The 17174-nt window shown below is 38.8% G+C and overlaps 1 protein-coding gene across 1 annotated transcript; it reads left to right on the forward strand.

Annotated features, from left to right (window-relative positions):
* Positions 1–7397: 7397 nt before the first annotated feature.
* On the forward strand, positions 7398–16200 carry pcolcea (procollagen C-endopeptidase enhancer a). The gene is made up of 9 exons (XM_084730852.1): positions 7398–7608; positions 10286–10394; positions 10492–10750; positions 13103–13227; positions 13350–13486; positions 13979–14298; positions 14394–14471; positions 15595–15765; positions 15855–16200. The coding sequence occupies exons 1-9, from the start codon at positions 7520–7522 to the stop codon at positions 15983–15985; spliced, it is 1419 nt and encodes a 472-aa protein (XP_084586978.1). The 5' UTR covers positions 7398–7519; the 3' UTR covers positions 15986–16200.
* Positions 16201–17174: the final 974 nt, after the last annotated feature.

A 17174-nucleotide genomic window follows, 5' to 3' on the forward strand; every position in this document is an offset into this window, starting at 1 on the left:
TTATTGGCTATTTTTCTTACTTGTTAAAGGACAGCTGACATTGCAGCGTTGCGATTTCTCTAATTGTATTTTTCCAGTTGCTTGGTCAGCGCAAAATACTTTAAAAAAGCGTTAATTCATCTGCGCCCACGTCAGACTGACAACCTGTCTGACTATATTACTTTCAAATTAAATAATTTGTTCGTGTACATCACACCGAACTGTCAGCTCATATTAACGCTAAATGATATTAGCCGAAGCCTACAAGCTATCACTATGAAACTGACTGTTTAGTCTGGTTATATGACTTTGCTACTAGAGGACATAAGCCGTTTTGTGAGGTCGGAAAAGCCTCTTCATAGAAAGTAATGAAACTAGAACTAGAGCTGGATACGGTGATAAACCCACCTCTCACACAGCAGCTCCGCCGCCCAAGTTGTAGTTCCCAGTTTTCACCACCAGATGTCGCCATGACAACAGTGAGCTCCAGTGTGTCCCGACTGACATCAGTGTTCGGAGCACGAGCGTGAGGTAAATACAGATGCAGCTCAGCTGTAACCTTTAGTTTAGCCACATTGTTTCCTGTCATTGTTTGACAAAGCTTATCTGAAAACAGGTGAGTCAACTCTCAGCTTCATTTCAAAGAGGCTAATGAACTGACCATGAAGCTTACTCACACTACACCCCTGGTTTAAGAGTGAAAGATGTCAACTAATGCATCATAAATATAACATCTCCATTACAAAACATCTCTGCATATAAACATTACATTCCTGATTAATGGATCAGATGATTGAGTTCCAGAAACTTCTCCAATAGGAATTCACAATATTTCTCACTGTAGGTGTGCATTAAAGATGAAAACTGAATATAAATGGTGCACTGTCTGACTGACTATATAGCATACTGTGAAATATGTATGATAATGTACATTAACATGAACCCAGCCTAAATCTGCCTATTCATAAAGAAGACCCAAAACCCATTATTTTACACAACACTAACAAAAGCTTGCTAAGTCACTGTGCAGCACATCCATGACCACGAACTAGTTAGCTACATATTGCTAAAAGATTTATCTGAATTATTATCCCAAGTGTACAGACAATAAACTGTGACACACCCTCCACTTCCAAAACCACCAGCAAAAGTGTTCAGACCAAACAGCCATGACTGTGGCTACAGGTAAGGGCAAATAAGAGAAGACCCAAAAATATTCAATGCTCAGGTTTTCATCAGGTCTATTAAAGACCTGGGTTTGTGTTCAGTGCCCAGCTAGCTAGTGTGACCAAAATGTGTTGGTAAGAGATATAGAAGAGTATTTTAGTAAGAGAATAAGAGAATATTTTCAGAAATATTTTGTGGTATTTGAATGTTGAAAAGGTTTTTATTTTATGAAGGTAGCAAAAGTACATCACTGCAAAAACTTTTCCTTGACCACAGATTTTCTACCAGTCATTCCTGTAGTTAACAAAGGCGTGCATGACTGCAGATGTCTGTGATTTCTGCTCTGCTTTTCATTTTTGAAAATAGAAAGCATATTTGTGTCTATTCCTTGAGAAAAAGAGCTTCTTCATCACTTGTTCCACTGTGAAATGGACTTTCTTTACTAGTTAGGTATGATATTGTCATCATAATCCTTGGATTTACTGGCAAATGATGATGTGTCTCCTGAGCAGTTGCCATGAAAAGTGAAGCAAGGCTCACAGCATTAAGTGTGATACTGTGATTCAATTTAGCTGTTAGACAAACACGTGTGTCCACAATGTTCTTTGGGGTCCTTATTATGAGATTTCACATCAGTGTGACACCCTTTTGATGCTAAATGAGGTGCTGTGAGCTTTTTAACACATTGTCCATCCGCTGAGCGCACAATATCACATTTTCCCTTGGTGGGCACAATGATGTGTGTCCAGGAAAAAGCTATTATGCCTGATTGAGTTCCCTGTTTAAATCTGAGAGAAGCAGATTTGCTCTGTCAGATAAGTTGGATGTTGTTGGAAACTCATAACAAGTGTTGATGTTTCATACTGACTTGATGTGATTTGATTTTATTGGACCTCTTCACACAGTTTACATTATGCATGCAATGATTCATAAAAAATTTAACACAATTATTGACTCAGACATATCATATACATACATCCATACAACACGTACAACACATATACAGTGACACATGTACTGTCATGTACCTACATATATTTGTCTATATTCATATATAATGGCAATACTCTAAACCTAATGACAATACAATAGTGTGATGTTAACTACATCTTGCAATCAACAATCTAACTGCTGTGCTGTTTTTGAGTGAATTATTGTAATGAATTCCAAAATTAGTTATGAAGATAAAGTCTTTATTTTTAGTAATACATAATATTATTTTTTCTCTTATTCTTACTCACCTGTTAACTTGATGTTTATCATGTGTCAGAGACCAAGCAGTGAGGCAAAGAGGAGAACAGGAATTTGTTGAAAAACAGGGTTTTTATTTACCCCAAAAAATGCCAAACAATATAAACCAGGAACTTAATAACTAGGCCTATAAAAGAGGTCAACAGAATATAACTAGACTCAAAATGACAGCAACAAAACAAGGTGTTAACTGAACAAACTGCTCTAACAAAATGAAACATGAGGGAACATATATACTGGCTTGGCCAAACCAACTAACACAAACGGGGAAACCAAAATGGATATCCACTAAAACTAATACACAGGAAAAACTAACTAAACCCAAACCCCCCTCTGACATGGCTGGAGATGGTATGGCCTGATGAGCTGGCCACAGGATTTAACAGGTTCCACCCCTTGGCCACACCTTTTGCCTGTCCAGGAGGAAACCACCCCCACCAGCATGGTAACTCAAAAGAAGACAACAAGAAAAAAGAAAAATGATTAATACAACAGAAAATTACTAAATTTAACCTTACAGTGTGAAAATATGTGCACTCCATTTAAACAGTGTAAAGCTAAAGGAAAATAAAGAAATTATAACTCAAATAAACAGTAGTGTGGACCTGAATTGTTTGGGGTGTGGTTGACTGCAAATTAAATTAACCTGTGCATTGAACAAAGAAGTGAGGTGAGTGTGTGCATGGTTTTACCCTCAACTGTCCATTTGTGTGGCCTTGGCCATCACATCATGTACTAATTACCCTAATGCTAACTGGCCTTTTAAAGTTTAGAATTTTTTTAAAACTGGCACTTGAGCAAACATGGTACCTTGGTCTACTTTCTCCTTTTCCTGTAAAAGTGACATTCAGGGTCACTTCTTAAATTAGCTAATGTTAGCAACACACTAGCTAACTAGCTAGGTATTGTTATCAAAACTCTAACTCTAAGCTATCTAATGACCGATATAGATAAGCTGGCTAGTATTTTGCTAATATTAATTATCGTAAGATGTGATTATGTCGCTTTTACAGGTCCCCCAACATTTGAGTTTCTTTCAACCATTGATGATCCTTGTACATAGCATAGTCACGTACGAGGAACAGGAAAAAAGAAAGCTGACAAAGGTACAGATCTCGCTCAGCTGTCATTGGAGCACAGAGCGGAAATGGGTGGGACTTAGGAGGGGTCAGTTAGTGCATTTCACACGCTCCACTACTGTGGGCTATCCCATTATGATATGAAGCTGACAAAATCATTTTTCAAACCCACAACTTAAGAGCATTCTTGATTTAGTGCAATCTCGTCATATTTCTCTGAGCTGCATTGCATCACACTGTGCAGCAATAATTAATGTGACAGTAGATTAGACCAGATATTACTGAGGAATGTCTTTAGATAAAACCATTGTAATTTGTGCAGCAATTCCTGCCATTTTCATCACTCTTTTAGAAAGATCTGTTTCTGTTTGTATCTTAACTCCCAATAACATGACTTATGTAACCTCTTTAATTTGAGCACTATCAAATGTTAAGCACCGTAGCTTTAATTTCTTCCTCGGTCTTGCAGTACATATGATCATATTCTTTGTTTTATTCACATTTAATACCAATTTATTGTTTCACATCCATTTGATGACATTCAAAATCATATGCTAAATATTCGTGCAACTAAGTTTGTGAATCTGCTACTTCAGTGGTCATTGAATCCTTCAGAATCATGCTGTGTGTGCACTTGAGTTGGCTAACACTAAAGGAAGATCATTTGTGTATACAGTAAAAAACAGTGGTCCACGGCAACTCCCTTGTGGGATGCCACAGGTAAATATACTTAGAGTTTGGAGTCTTGCCTGGCTCTATCTGTAATGTTCTTGAAGGGCGTCTGTGATTAAAAGCAGGATATAATTATTTCCAGTTAAATCTTTATCTCTGTGCCTGTGTTCCTGCTGAGGTCACATGAAATTTGGCCTACAGTACTGCACTGCATAATTGGAGGATGCATCTTTTTTTAAACTGTGGAGAGTGAATATGGGAAGAACCACAATTACAGACAGCAGATGCGTCTACAATTGTTAGGAAATCATCAGTTTCGGTCCGTCACCTTCTCAGATGGATTCACAGAACTGCATGCATTCATTTTCTGTTTTCCACCTCTCCAGCACAGTGTCACATTTAATAGAGTTTTTATAAATCTTGGACATAATAGAGGAGTAATTTGCAGAGGGAGTCTATGAATTACAGTCATCTGTTGGCTCAGGGAGACACGGACATGACCTAACTCCAGGGTTCATTCAAAAACAACTTCTCACTTTGTTAGACTGCCTCTCTGTCAGATCGTTTTAGGTTTGTTTTCCATTTTGTCTGATTTCTCCAACCCTTTCTCCCCCTCGCCCATCGGTCTCCCACCTCACAACAGCCATCCACACCCCCACTGCTATCCCCTCTGACTCTCCAAAAGGAATGCACGTCCCACTTGAAGGATTCGTTAAGAGTTATTGCAGAAACCTACACCCTCAGCTTGGATTCCTGCTAAGTGTAAAGGTCACTGTTACTCCCACACAAAATGGCAGTGACTGCGCAGTTGTGCACACTCAGACGCTGTCCGCCCCCCAGCAGACTCTGCACGTCATTGCATTCCTGCCTCTGCTGCCTGTTATCTGGACTTTGGGTTAACACAAACACAGCACAGCAGGACCAGGGAATTCTCATTTCTCCGGCTCACTATGAGCACCAAAACTCAGCATCTGTGGCACCAAATCTATTGCAAGCAGTCTGAAAAAAAAGACTGTAATTTGATCTCAGTGTAAAAAGTCAGCTTAAGTCATGCCACATGTAACAGGAGGCTCGATCTCTCTGAAAACTCTTCTTTGTGGTTTTATGAGCTGTCCATCCTGCTCGCCCCAGCTTTGATCAAGATGTTGCAGCTTTGTAGTTTGTAAAAGTAAAGCATTATTGTAACAGCATCCCCCCCACAGGCCTCAGTAATGTAGGCCAGAGGGTTGGCTCATTTGTTAATCTTAACAGAGAGAAGAATACTCCCCCCTCTGGAGTGTTATTCTTGCCTTGGTGGATGGTGGGGGCAGTAGATGCTCTCTGACTCAGATGTTATGGAGACAAAGGAGTCCCTGGGGCTTGGGGAAACACAGTAAGAGTAAAGAGACCATTTTATTTTATGAGACTTAATTCCTAAGTTCTTTTGGATCCTTTATGTATACTCAACAAAAATGTAGATGCAACATTTTTGCTTTTGCTCCCATTTTTCATGAGTTGAAGTGAGCTAGATGGAAGCACCTGGGCCTCGTGCTCAACTTTAAAATCCCCACCTCTTGGCTGAGAGAGTACTCTTCTCTTGCCTTCTAGGTATTGTGAGGTGTGCCTCACATTGAAAGGCCACTCTGAAATATTAAGTTTTATATGGAAGAAAGACATTTTTAGGCACTGAATTATGGCTATTTTACATGGGGCTACAGAAACCATTTTTTTCCCGGGAGAGCAAAGTCATGACCTCTACTAGTCAGCCTCTGATTAGCTAGGAATCATTGTCTTCATTGGCTGGGTTAATTAGGTTTAGGCATGATGAGTGGATATCATGGTAAGCCAATCAGAGATAGTGTAGGGTGGATCATGACTTTGCTCTCCTGAGAAAAGAATATTGTGTCTGTAGCCCTATGTGAAATAGCCATAGTTTGTCCCAAATGCCAATTTACAGAGGATAATCTTTTCTTAATGAATTAATTGTAGTCATCTAGTTCAAACAAAATATACTCAACAAAAATGCAACTATATAATATATATATAACACTTTTGTTTTTGCTCCCATTTTTCACAATTTGAAGTAAAATGTCTTCTCTTCCTTCAAATTTTGCTCTCTGATCACAATAAAACAAACTCTAAACTGTGCAGTTTTATTTTGAAAAAATGCATTTATTATGGCTATTTCAATTTGGGCTACAAATACAAAATTCTTATCTCAGGAGGGCAAAGTCACAACCCACCATACTCTGCCTCTGATTATGTTTCCCTGATATTTTTACCCGAACCCTAACTAGTCACTCCTCATGCCTAAACCTAACCAACCCAACCAACGAAGGCAGTGAGTACAAGCCTGTCAGTCACAACTGTGCAATAATCATGCTTTTCAATCAAATACCAGATTTTTTTTTCCCAGGAGGGCAAAGTCCGATTGGCTAGTACTTGTTGACTTTGTTGGTTGGTTGGTTAGATTTATGCATGAGGAGTGTTTGGTTAGGTTAAGAATATTGGGGTAAGTCAATCAGAGGCAGAGTAGTGTGGGTCATAACTTTTGATATCTGTAGTCCTATGTGAAACAGCCATAGAATAGTGTCTTTTTTCAGGATCAGGCCTTTTATTGTGACCAGTGAATCAAAGTTGAGAGAAATAAACCTTCTGTGTGAACAGAAGTGCTAATTTTTTACCTCAACTTGAGAAAAATGGGAGCAAAAACAAAAGTGTTGCAATAATATTTTGTCTGACTGACTAAAGTTAATTCATTAAAAAAAGATAAAAGATTCTGTTCCCTAAATTATAGGTCTGAGTGATGTTGTGGAATGTAAAGATTTATGGCCCTACTAGTTGAGTACTGCAGCCTCAGGCTCTGGCCCCACCTGTGTGCCTGGACTATCCAGACACTCAGGATGGAAGTTAATGAAGGTAACAGCCATCCAGACCTAATTTCAAGCTTCTTCTTTTACCATAACATTACCGCAAGTTTCAACCATATGAGGAACCGCAAACATCTGCCATAAAAAACACACTCCTTCCTGAATGTCCACAACTTTTGACACCACCCCCTCTGCGCTTCTTTCCTCGAAACCCCCTCTGTTATATTGAAACCAGGGTTATTATGAAGAAACATCTGGCTTTAATTAAAGCCTTCTCCTCCCTCCACGCTCACGTCATCCCCCCTCATGGCTCTTTGTCGCCTCTGTTGTCCTCTCAGCATCTCTTTCCGTCTTCTTATCCATTCTCGAATTCTCTGATTCCTCCCCGCTCATTCATTCTCTCCGCCCATCCCAAGCGAGCAACCTCCTCCTTGTCCTCTCCCCACGTCTTGCACCTCTTGCCTCCTGTTACCATCTCCCTTTTCTGCACCAGTCTGCTTTGCTTTGTGTGCACGTTGCATCATGATGCATGTGGGCTGCATCTGGGGTCTCTCTTTGATCCTGTCTCTGAGTTTAGGATGGACGAAGGCTCAGCAGACCAATTTCACCAGGTGAGGAGAAGATGTATGTTTGAATGTGTCTTCTTAGAAAATCTTCATTTATGTGACTTTGCTGAGGTCAGGATTCTTAGTTTTGACAAAAATCTAACTAATAAGATTCACGAGAGCCTGCAACTTTAGAGTGAAAAGCTCTGAATTCTTTCCTCTCTCTGTAAGTGAATTCTTTCCAGTCCACTGTTTGATTGGGCACAGAGTTGTCCTGTTGGTTTTTGGCTCAGGATATGAGGCACGCTGAGTCTGCAGTGGCTAGGCCAGATGTTAATGCTTTTACTTCTTTCTGTGGGGTCGAATCAGAGTGACTTGGCTCCAGCTCTGGACATCTTGGCTCTAATCAGCAAGCGTCTGACTTTGCTGGGGTTCTGCTGTCTGAGCCCATAGTTCATGAGAAACAGTTTTTCCATTGTATATGTTTGCTTCTTCAGAATGGGGTTTGATGGACAAATGTTTTTCTAACTTTCTAATTTCTCATGAAATATCATGAATAACTTAAACAACGTATTTTTCTTATTCATGCCAAAATCAACTTTCCATCCCACAAACAGACTAAAAAGCCAAAAACTAATAACATACATGACAACAGGCATATTCTTCTTGGCTCACAAATATACAAGTGGGTCTTATGCATCCCTGCTGGCAGCAGCCTGAAATAGGAAATTTTCCCTTCTCCGAAATGAGTCTTGACATTCAGTGCACTCTGTGTGTCTGGAAAGCAACAGAATTTATTACGTGAAGTGACACAATAACGATGAGGCTGGAAAAGTCTGTCAGCTGTTAAATGTGGTTGTCAGTTGTATCTGAAAAATTGAACTGCAGATCTTTTTTGTTTTTAATTTTTATGACGTTATAGCAGCAGTTTCCTAACATTTTTAAACCATGGCACCTATCCAGACTGATTTTCCTGTTGTGAGCTCGGACTCAACTTCACATTTAACTGGGCTTTGGAGATTCAGATGTTTATTGGTGAGATTAACGTGTAGTTAAAGTATATGTTGGCCTGTTTTTAATGTGGCGGAACATTATTAATATGTAGAATGACTGAAGGAACATTTTTTCCATCAGTAATGGAGCATCTGTTTTAAAGTATTGGGTAAATATTGAAGATTGCACCATGAGAAATCTTTTCCCAACCGTCAACACTAAACTCTTCATAATATTCTCTGACAGGTTTTTATGCATTTCAACATAAAGTTTAACATTTGTACTGAAGTTGGCAAAACTATAGCTGATTGTAAATACCTGAATATCAGCTGATATCAACAATGTGTTACTTTTGTCTCTTATTTTGGACAGTTTACTGCCTCTCTGTAGACTGTGCAGCCTGACCTTAATTAACCCAAACACTTACCCAGTCACAACAGTGTCACTTCATGTCTATGGAAGCCCAAAGTGTTACATTCAATAGATTAAAAAACATATTAACATGTAAATAATCACATGAATAAATTGTGCAAAATATATAAATGAACCAACAATTTGTGAGGTAATTTAAGAAATTATTAGAACTTGAGTCATTATTATAAAATGTTATTTCATTGTTAACTTTATATTCTTTTAAAATGTAATTTTAGTCACCAAAACTACTCCAGAGTTCACTTGACAGAGTTTGTAGGTCAACCCTTCAAGGTGGACCAGACCCAGGTCATTTAGTCCAGACCAGAGTTTGAGTCTGCAGGGCAGACGCTCCAGAGTTTGAATCACCTGGACAAAACAAGGCTGGTGTGAACCTGCCCTAAGGCTGCTAAAGCTACATACCTGGCCTGCTGATTAGCCAAGGCTGGCTTTTGAGTTTAGATTATTATTATCAAAGTAAAGAGCCTGTGTTAGCAGTGTTAGCCAGCTCCTGTTAGACTCGAGGAGAGGACGGTCTTTTTTTGATGAGGTTAGCTGATGAGATAACTCTGAATTAACCAGCTACTGTATGAACCAAGCTCAAAACCTGACGATCAAATTAACCAGCTATAAAATGAAATAATACAAAACTCTTATATTGTGAAAATAATGAGTTGAGTTTGAAATTATTTCACAAATTATTTCTTCATATGTCACACAATTTATTCATCTCCGTTTTATAAATACCCATTTATTTATTTTATACTGAACACTTTAGGGCACCATACATAATGACCGGGATCATTACTTGAAATTTCAAATAAAAGAGGCCTCAGCATCTATTTTAAGGCTGCAATACTTAATGATGAAGATGGATGAGTAAACAAGGGTCTGTGTTAATAGATCATCTTCATCTTAAGATGGTCTTAATAAGGAGCTTTATTGCTGGCATAAATAACTTGGTGGTTTAACAATTTATTTTCTCTTTGTTTTTTCATGCTTTCATCTTAGGTCATCTAATTACAGACTTTAATTAGTGAAATCAAATACAAGAATAAATGTAGCAACACCCTAGACAGGCTAATAACTTGTAGTGTGAACGTCAGCTACTGGAAATCTTTCTTTATTTACTGTACACTCAGTTATTCCAGTAAATCATACAATACTTCAGTGACCTCAGCGTTTAGAGACAGACGGTTAAAGGAAGTCTGTCAAAATATCTGGGAGTTGAGAGAGTCTCAGTGGGCTCGTATTACTGCAGATCTATTGTTTTATAGATTTACAGTGCCATTAGTATTGTCCACAATATTCTCACCAGCTCACTGTCTTTCTCACACAGGCCTGTGTTCTACTGTGGAGGAGACCTGGTCGCAGACTCAGGCTTTGTCGGCAGTGAGGGGTTCCCAAACTTTTACAAACCTAACAGTAAATGCACCTGGCGTATCACCGTGAGTCACTCCCCCTGCAACATGTCTGAATACTGACTCCCTCCTTACTCAGTCTCTAGGCGTCTGACTCATATGTACGATCTCTCCTGGTTTCCAGGTCCCAGAGGGAAACGTGGTCATGCTCTCCTTCCGCATTTTTGACCTGGAGGCTGACTCACAATGCCGCTACGACTATCTGGATGTTTACAACGGCAATTCCAACTTGGTGCAGAAACTAGGTCGCTTTTGTGGAACTTTCCGACCCGGCGCTCTTATTTCTACCACAAACACCATGATGCTGGACATGGTGACTGATGGAGAGACGCAGAGCAGAGGCTTTGTGGCATATTTCAGTGGAGCCAAACCGTATGTGGATGGTATGTGGTCACATTTTACAGTGATGAGGAAGTTTTTTTTTTGTTTCTTGTTTTTTGTTTTTTTTGATTTTACAAATATGTCCAGCTTCTGCACTGGCTTACAAAACACCACAAAGTATATAGCACTCAAAGGGATTTTCCACAACATGGCAAACAAAAAATTGTTCTTCTTGCGTAGAACTGATCTATAAATGATAAGTTTTAGTTACAACTTTGAAACACATAAATTATGCCTTATTTGGAAGTGTTACTGAATATTTCAGGGTTTTGTTGAGCCATTTCACAAACAATTGACAATCTTAAACCACTGTAGTGTTTACAATAAAACTTTCTGCTTCTCCCAGACTACACAGCTTGTATCCAGCTGTAGTAGTGAGGGGAATGATGGAACTAACTACACAGGACCCAGTCATGCAGAAAAATCTACAGTCTCACTATCTGTGGCTAAATAAAGTTTTTAACAGATGATTCTGTGAATCTAAAAGAGTCATTTCCAGAGACTGGGTCATGACCCACAGGTGGGTCACAGGAGATTATATTTGGGTCACCAAATAAATAATAGTAATAATAAGACTGTGGAAGAAATTAAGCAAATTTAAGATTTATAAATATGTTTATTGTTTTGTTAATGTGAGAAAAAAAAGTGTTTATATTGTCTAATTTATAAAGTTGGCTAAAATGTCCTCTATTGTTTTCCTGTTGAGAGGAAATAAAAATAATGAAATGGCCTGTTAGCTTAGCCTAAATGCATGTATTTCTCATTTAAAATATTTAACATGTGTACATGTTTTCAATAATACATGCTGAGATTAGGGGTGCAAGTAACATGTTGATCAGTGTTTCCCAAAGCCCAAGGTGACGTCCTTAAATGTCTTGTTTTGTCCACAACCCAAAGATATTCACTTTCCTGTCATAGAGGAGTAAAAAAACTGTTAATCCATTATAAAAAATTGTTTCTGATTAATTTAATGGTCAGTTCATAATCAATTTGTCAAGATAATATAAGGTGATGTGGAAATGGCAGTCAAAATGTTCGGGAATGTTCACATATTAAGTCTTCCCAAAATTTATTGATAAAGCCTATTGTGAATTGAGTTTGTCATTTTTTTAAAAAAGGGTCCCAGAAAAGAAGTTTGGGAAACACTGATCTAAAACATATTGGAGCCTCTCAGTACTGCACGTAGTTTGGTCCACTCTTCAACAAGGGTGGACACAAACGGCTCCTATTACAGTGTAATAACAGCACAGATGTTTTTGCATCAGACTCAAAGACTTTCACATCTTTTTAAAAACCAAAGTCAGACTTCCAAATGAGAAAACAGAGACAGACAGGAGAGAGAAAGAAAGTCATTTGAGGGAAAACATCTTTGCTTTCCCTCAACTTGCTTAGCGCCTGTTTTACAAAAGTTGACTTAACCTTGCTGAATTACAGCTTTAGCTAACCTTGCTGATAAATTTAGCAGCATTTCCCTCCCTCTGTCTTCTCATGTTGCTGAGCTCATGAAGTGTTATAAGTTATTAAAAAAAATGTATCAAGCAGCAGCTTGCAGCATTTTACACTGAGAGAACACAACTTGCCAGCACTGTAAAACAAGACTCAAGTCAAATCTTGTTTAGTTGCCTTTTATCATGAAACATCAATCTTTTGATTAACATTTGCTCAAAAGTGTCTTAAAATTTCATCACCGATAACTCTAATAACCTGTATGGACGCATGGGTCAGAATCAGAATCAGGTTTCTTGTCACAAGTTTACAAATTGGAATTTGTCTTGGTATTTTCATGCATAACAATAAACACAGTAAGCAGAAAAATAAAATATAAAAAAAGACAAATGCTGAAAGTCAAGAAGAATAAATAGAAAATAGGTAATAAAGTTAGAAAAAAATATATGAAAATGCACAATGCACAATAAGACTAAACAAGTCTGCAGCGACAGCTTGAACATATGCACAAACCAGGATTTGGTGGTTATTAAGTTATTTATACATGGGTGCACCCTGGTGATTTATAGGTTAAAGTACCATAAACCACTGTGTCCCTTGTTAAAGTGAAGTTGAGGACCATTGTTCCAACTCCCCCCAAGCTTGCACAATGTACTTCCCCTCATGAATATTTTTGAATCTGCCAACATTAATAGTAAGACTAAGAATGCTAGCTCTTATTTGTGCAACTAAGATCTTCACCTTAAAGATAAGCATGATGCAACATATGATGAATAATTCCAACCTTACAAGTCAACAAGTCACAAGGAAGAAAAATGTATGAATACACTGTATATACTAGGGAGTATACTGTAGTCTACTGTTATCTTCATTCAGTGTCCTCATGGAGTGTGTGTGACTTGTTTCAGACCAGCAGTTCTGTGGGGGGAAGATAACAAAGGCCCAGGGAGAGATCAAGACCCCCAACTGGCCTGACAAGAAGTACCCACCAGGAACCAGCTGCTCCTGGCTTATCACTGTGGAGCCTGGAATGGTTGGCTGCACGCTCACTCCCAGCACAGAAACATTTTACTCTCCAAAGTCTTTTACACACTCAACAAGGAAAACAGCAAGCGCTCATTTACCATGATATTTCTCTTTCTGTTTGGGTACCAGGTAATCGTGGTGAAGTTTGATAAGTTCGTCTTGGAGGCTGACACATACTGCCGGTTTGACTATGTGGCGTTCTTTAATGGCGGCGAGAGAGATGATTCACGCCTCATTGGAAAATACTGTGGAGACCAGACCCCACAGTAAGTGACAGGGCTCTCTAAAGCTGGACTGCACCAACAGAAGCTGTCAGTCCTCTGCAGCGACTGCTGGTTAAAATCCCACCTGCGTTCCTTTGTTGCGTGTCATCCCCCTTCTCTCTACCCCCTTTCCTGTCTGCTCTTCAGCAGGCAAAAGCCTTAAAAAAGGAATACAGATCAGCCAGAAGTATTCAATTTTCCAGCATCTTTTATAACCTACTAGGTTCCAGCAGCAATCAAATCAATTTTTTATTTATTTCTTTATTTTAATCCATACTGATCACTAGACTTAATTTGGGTTACACTGTGCAACAGAGCTCTGCTTAATCTTAAATTTGGATTTACTCGTTTTAAACATAGTTTTGTTAAACTAACTAATCTTAGATTCAATTAATCTTTTTTGTGCAACTCAGTGTAAAGCTTTTTGTTTGTCCTTAAAAATTTATTTTTTAAAAACTTAACTGAAAACTTTTCTTCTACTTGTCTCCTGTCCAGGCCCATTATTACCAGCGGCAACGTGCTACTGGTCCAGTTCGTGTCCGACCTCAGTGTGACATCCGATGGCTTCTTCGCACAATACACCACTGTACCTAGCGGTTCTCAGCTACCAACAGTTGACACAGGGGTCAGTACAAGGCCCATCCCCCCAAGACCTCCAGTCAAACCCGCCGCACGTGAGCGTCCTGCCGCCCCTCCACCCCCACCCGCCCCCACCCAGGGACCCAAACCAGTGAAGCCCACGAGAGGCCGGGGACAGGGCACCACAGGCCAGGACAGGAGGGTCCCTGTGACAAGGCCAAATGGAAAGAGGCCTGGTGGGTAAAATCATGTGCAGTGCTATGCTTTTGCATCAGTGTGCAGAAGATGTGCATCTAATGTGCATTTCGTCATGTATTCTTTATCTCTTTAGTCCCTCAAAATCCTCTGTGTGCCAGGGCCTGTAAAAGAGATGGAACCATCAAGACCAGTTTCTGTGCCAGTGAATTTGGTAAGTTACTGATATTTTCCAAATCGAACAGATGAACAATACAAAGACATTTGACCAGTACCAAAGTAAAGGAAGGAAAGGTACAAGTTACAAGCAAGATGAAAACAACACAGAACGAGACAGAACCAAGACAGGAGGGACACTACAAACCAAAAGCTCATGACTAACACTAAGGACATAAATGAAATAAAATAAAATAAGATAAAATATATTCATTAGTATATGTGAATCATGTGTGAGTATGTGAATATGTGTGTAAATTGGTGAAATTCTGTCCACCAGATTTTCAGATACACATTTGTAGTGCCCCATCTGGGTCCAGCTTCCAAAGCTTTGGTAGACGTATTTCCTAACGCATCTTACAGAGACCTGCAGAATTTTAGGATTATTGGACAAATGATTATTGATATGTGCTAAGCCCCGCCCCTTGCAAAGATATTTTGACTGATGGTGGCCATGTATTTTGACCTGTCTTTTATACAATACTGTATACCCAATTTTGTATTATAGCGAAAAAATAAAAAAAAGTAAATGTCACTTTCTTGTGTTTAACTTTACACTAATTAGCAAAACATCCATCATGGTGGACCTTCATGGTCTAAGAGGCTTTTGAGTAGAGCAAATTGAGATGGACTTGTGTGTGCAGTTTCAAGTCGATTGGACTTACTGTGTGAGGGATGGCCTTTCCAAAACTGCATTAATTATAGCACCACCATGTGGCCGATTGAGCTCATATTTCTTGGAAAGCACATGCACATCACTTCCAGTTACTGGGCCAAGTTTCATGTGTCTAGCTCATTCTAGCTAAGAGCAATTTGAGGTTTTGTGGCAGACAAATAATAATAAACCAGCATCTCCAGGCTTGAACCTTAATGAAAAATAATAACAGAAAACTAAAATAGAAAGTAATGGTTGGTCTTCTGCATGTCATGTCACAGTTTAATGCTGGTAAACTACCTGATCAGTGACTCAGGAATGTCTGGGAAATCAAGCTCTAATTTGAAGAAGGGGACAGTTAGACCTTTCTTATTCAAAAATTCATAAAATCACGAAAAGGAGGTGTTGGAGATTTCCTTTTGAGCAGTTTGTAGCGTGTTCTGACTGCGCTCTCTCTTTTTTCCAGTGATAACCGGTAAGGTGACCTCTCTGTCCCCTGGGCCCAGAGGCACACTCTCTGTAAGCGTCTCCCTCATTAAGGCCTACAAGGCAGGTCGACTAACGATCACGCAGGTCGGAGAGGCCATGTCAGTTAAGCTGGTGTCCCAGTGCAAGAAGTGCCCATTGCTCCGCAGAGGTATGAGCATGCTGGATCTACACACTTACACACACATGTTTCTGTTCACTCAAAAATACTGATCAGTCTCTCTCTGATGCTTCCAACAGGTGCCAACTACATTATCATGGGTCAGGTAGATGATGACGGACGTGGTACCCTGGCACCCGGTGCATTCACAGCTCCATACAAAGCCCCACACCACAAATTATTAATGAACATCAACAACCAGCCCTGTTAACCTCATGTGTGTCCTGGCCAGAAAATTCACACGACATATCAAACACACAAACATTACAATGTGAAATTCAGACCTATTAATGCACAATATTACATTAAAACATAACATCAGTAAGTTTACCCAACATTTTAAAGGGATACACATTTATTCAAACACAGGCCAAGCCCTATCTTTGTAATTTATATATGAATAAAGGTTTTTATATCTCTTTCAAATGGTGTGACTATATATTTATCTAGAACTCTGCTGGTCTCACTCTCTCTCCACCTGTGTCTCTGGTACCACCTAGTGGATTTGGAGGGTAATATCACTCGAGCTAAACTAAAAGTTTTAAAATCTTGTCAAATGATTTTACCACTAGTCATGTGGTCTGCCATCAAGATATCAAGTCTTACATGGAGGTTAATGAGCCCAGAATGTTTGCTTGGACTTTAAAGTCTAATTGAGTGTGCAGTAAAATGAGAACAGGAATAGATATTATCTCTCAAATAACAAATTCTGACTTCTGACAATGACTTGTCCAAGATGGTCTGGGATCAGCTGTCAATCATGTTGAAAAGTCAGTAATCAGAAGAAAATAAATAAATAAACATAGTGATGTTGTTATGGTCTAAACAGTCTAATTCAGCCCTGAATAGTACAAAGTGAACAAATTACAAAAAATATTGCTATTGCAATGACTACTGATTATTAATACTACTACAACTGTAAATCATTATAGGATTATGTTATTATAATATAAAAAAAAATAATTTGTTAATAGCATTTTCACGGATTTCTCTAGTGTATATGATACATTTAATTGGATGAACAGAAAAGACACAAACTGTAAATTACAAAATAAGACACACAACACTACACTAAATGTGTATCTCCTGAACTACCCCCTGAACAAAAATGAAGTTATAATCAGCATAATCAAAGCATTACAACCTGTTTACAACAAAACCTTCATTCATCACAAAATAGAATGCTGATTACAAAATATAATCATTGTTAGACTTTAAATATTTCTGTGTAGAACATGCTAAATTTAGACTTTTTTGCTTAATGGTTTTAATTTAGAATACAAATTTACCCACTATTGTACAAGGAAAAAAAATGCAATTCCTAATAGTCACCAGTAGATGTAGCTGATGGTCAAGAATAAATTCAAACTCCTTTGTTTTGAGTAATTTCTTACCAAACC

Source organism: Lutjanus erythropterus, chromosome 11 (genome assembly GCF_056507025.1).
Source record: "Lutjanus erythropterus isolate fLutEry1 chromosome 11, fLutEry1.hap2, whole genome shotgun sequence".
Taxonomy (NCBI): domain Eukaryota; kingdom Metazoa; phylum Chordata; class Actinopteri; order Lutjaniformes; family Lutjanidae; genus Lutjanus; species Lutjanus erythropterus.

Coding starts and splice junctions, on each gene's coding strand:
- pcolcea (XM_084730852.1), top strand. CDS start 7,520: ATGATGCATGTGGGCTGCATCTGGGGTCTCTCTTTGATCCTGTCTCTG. Junction 10,395..10,491: donor AATGCACCTGGCGTATCACC/GTGAGTCACTCC, acceptor CCTGGTTTCCAG/GTCCCAGAGGGAAACGTGGT. Junction 15,766..15,854: donor GTGCCCATTGCTCCGCAGAG/GTATGAGCATGC, acceptor TGCTTCCAACAG/GTGCCAACTACATTATCATG.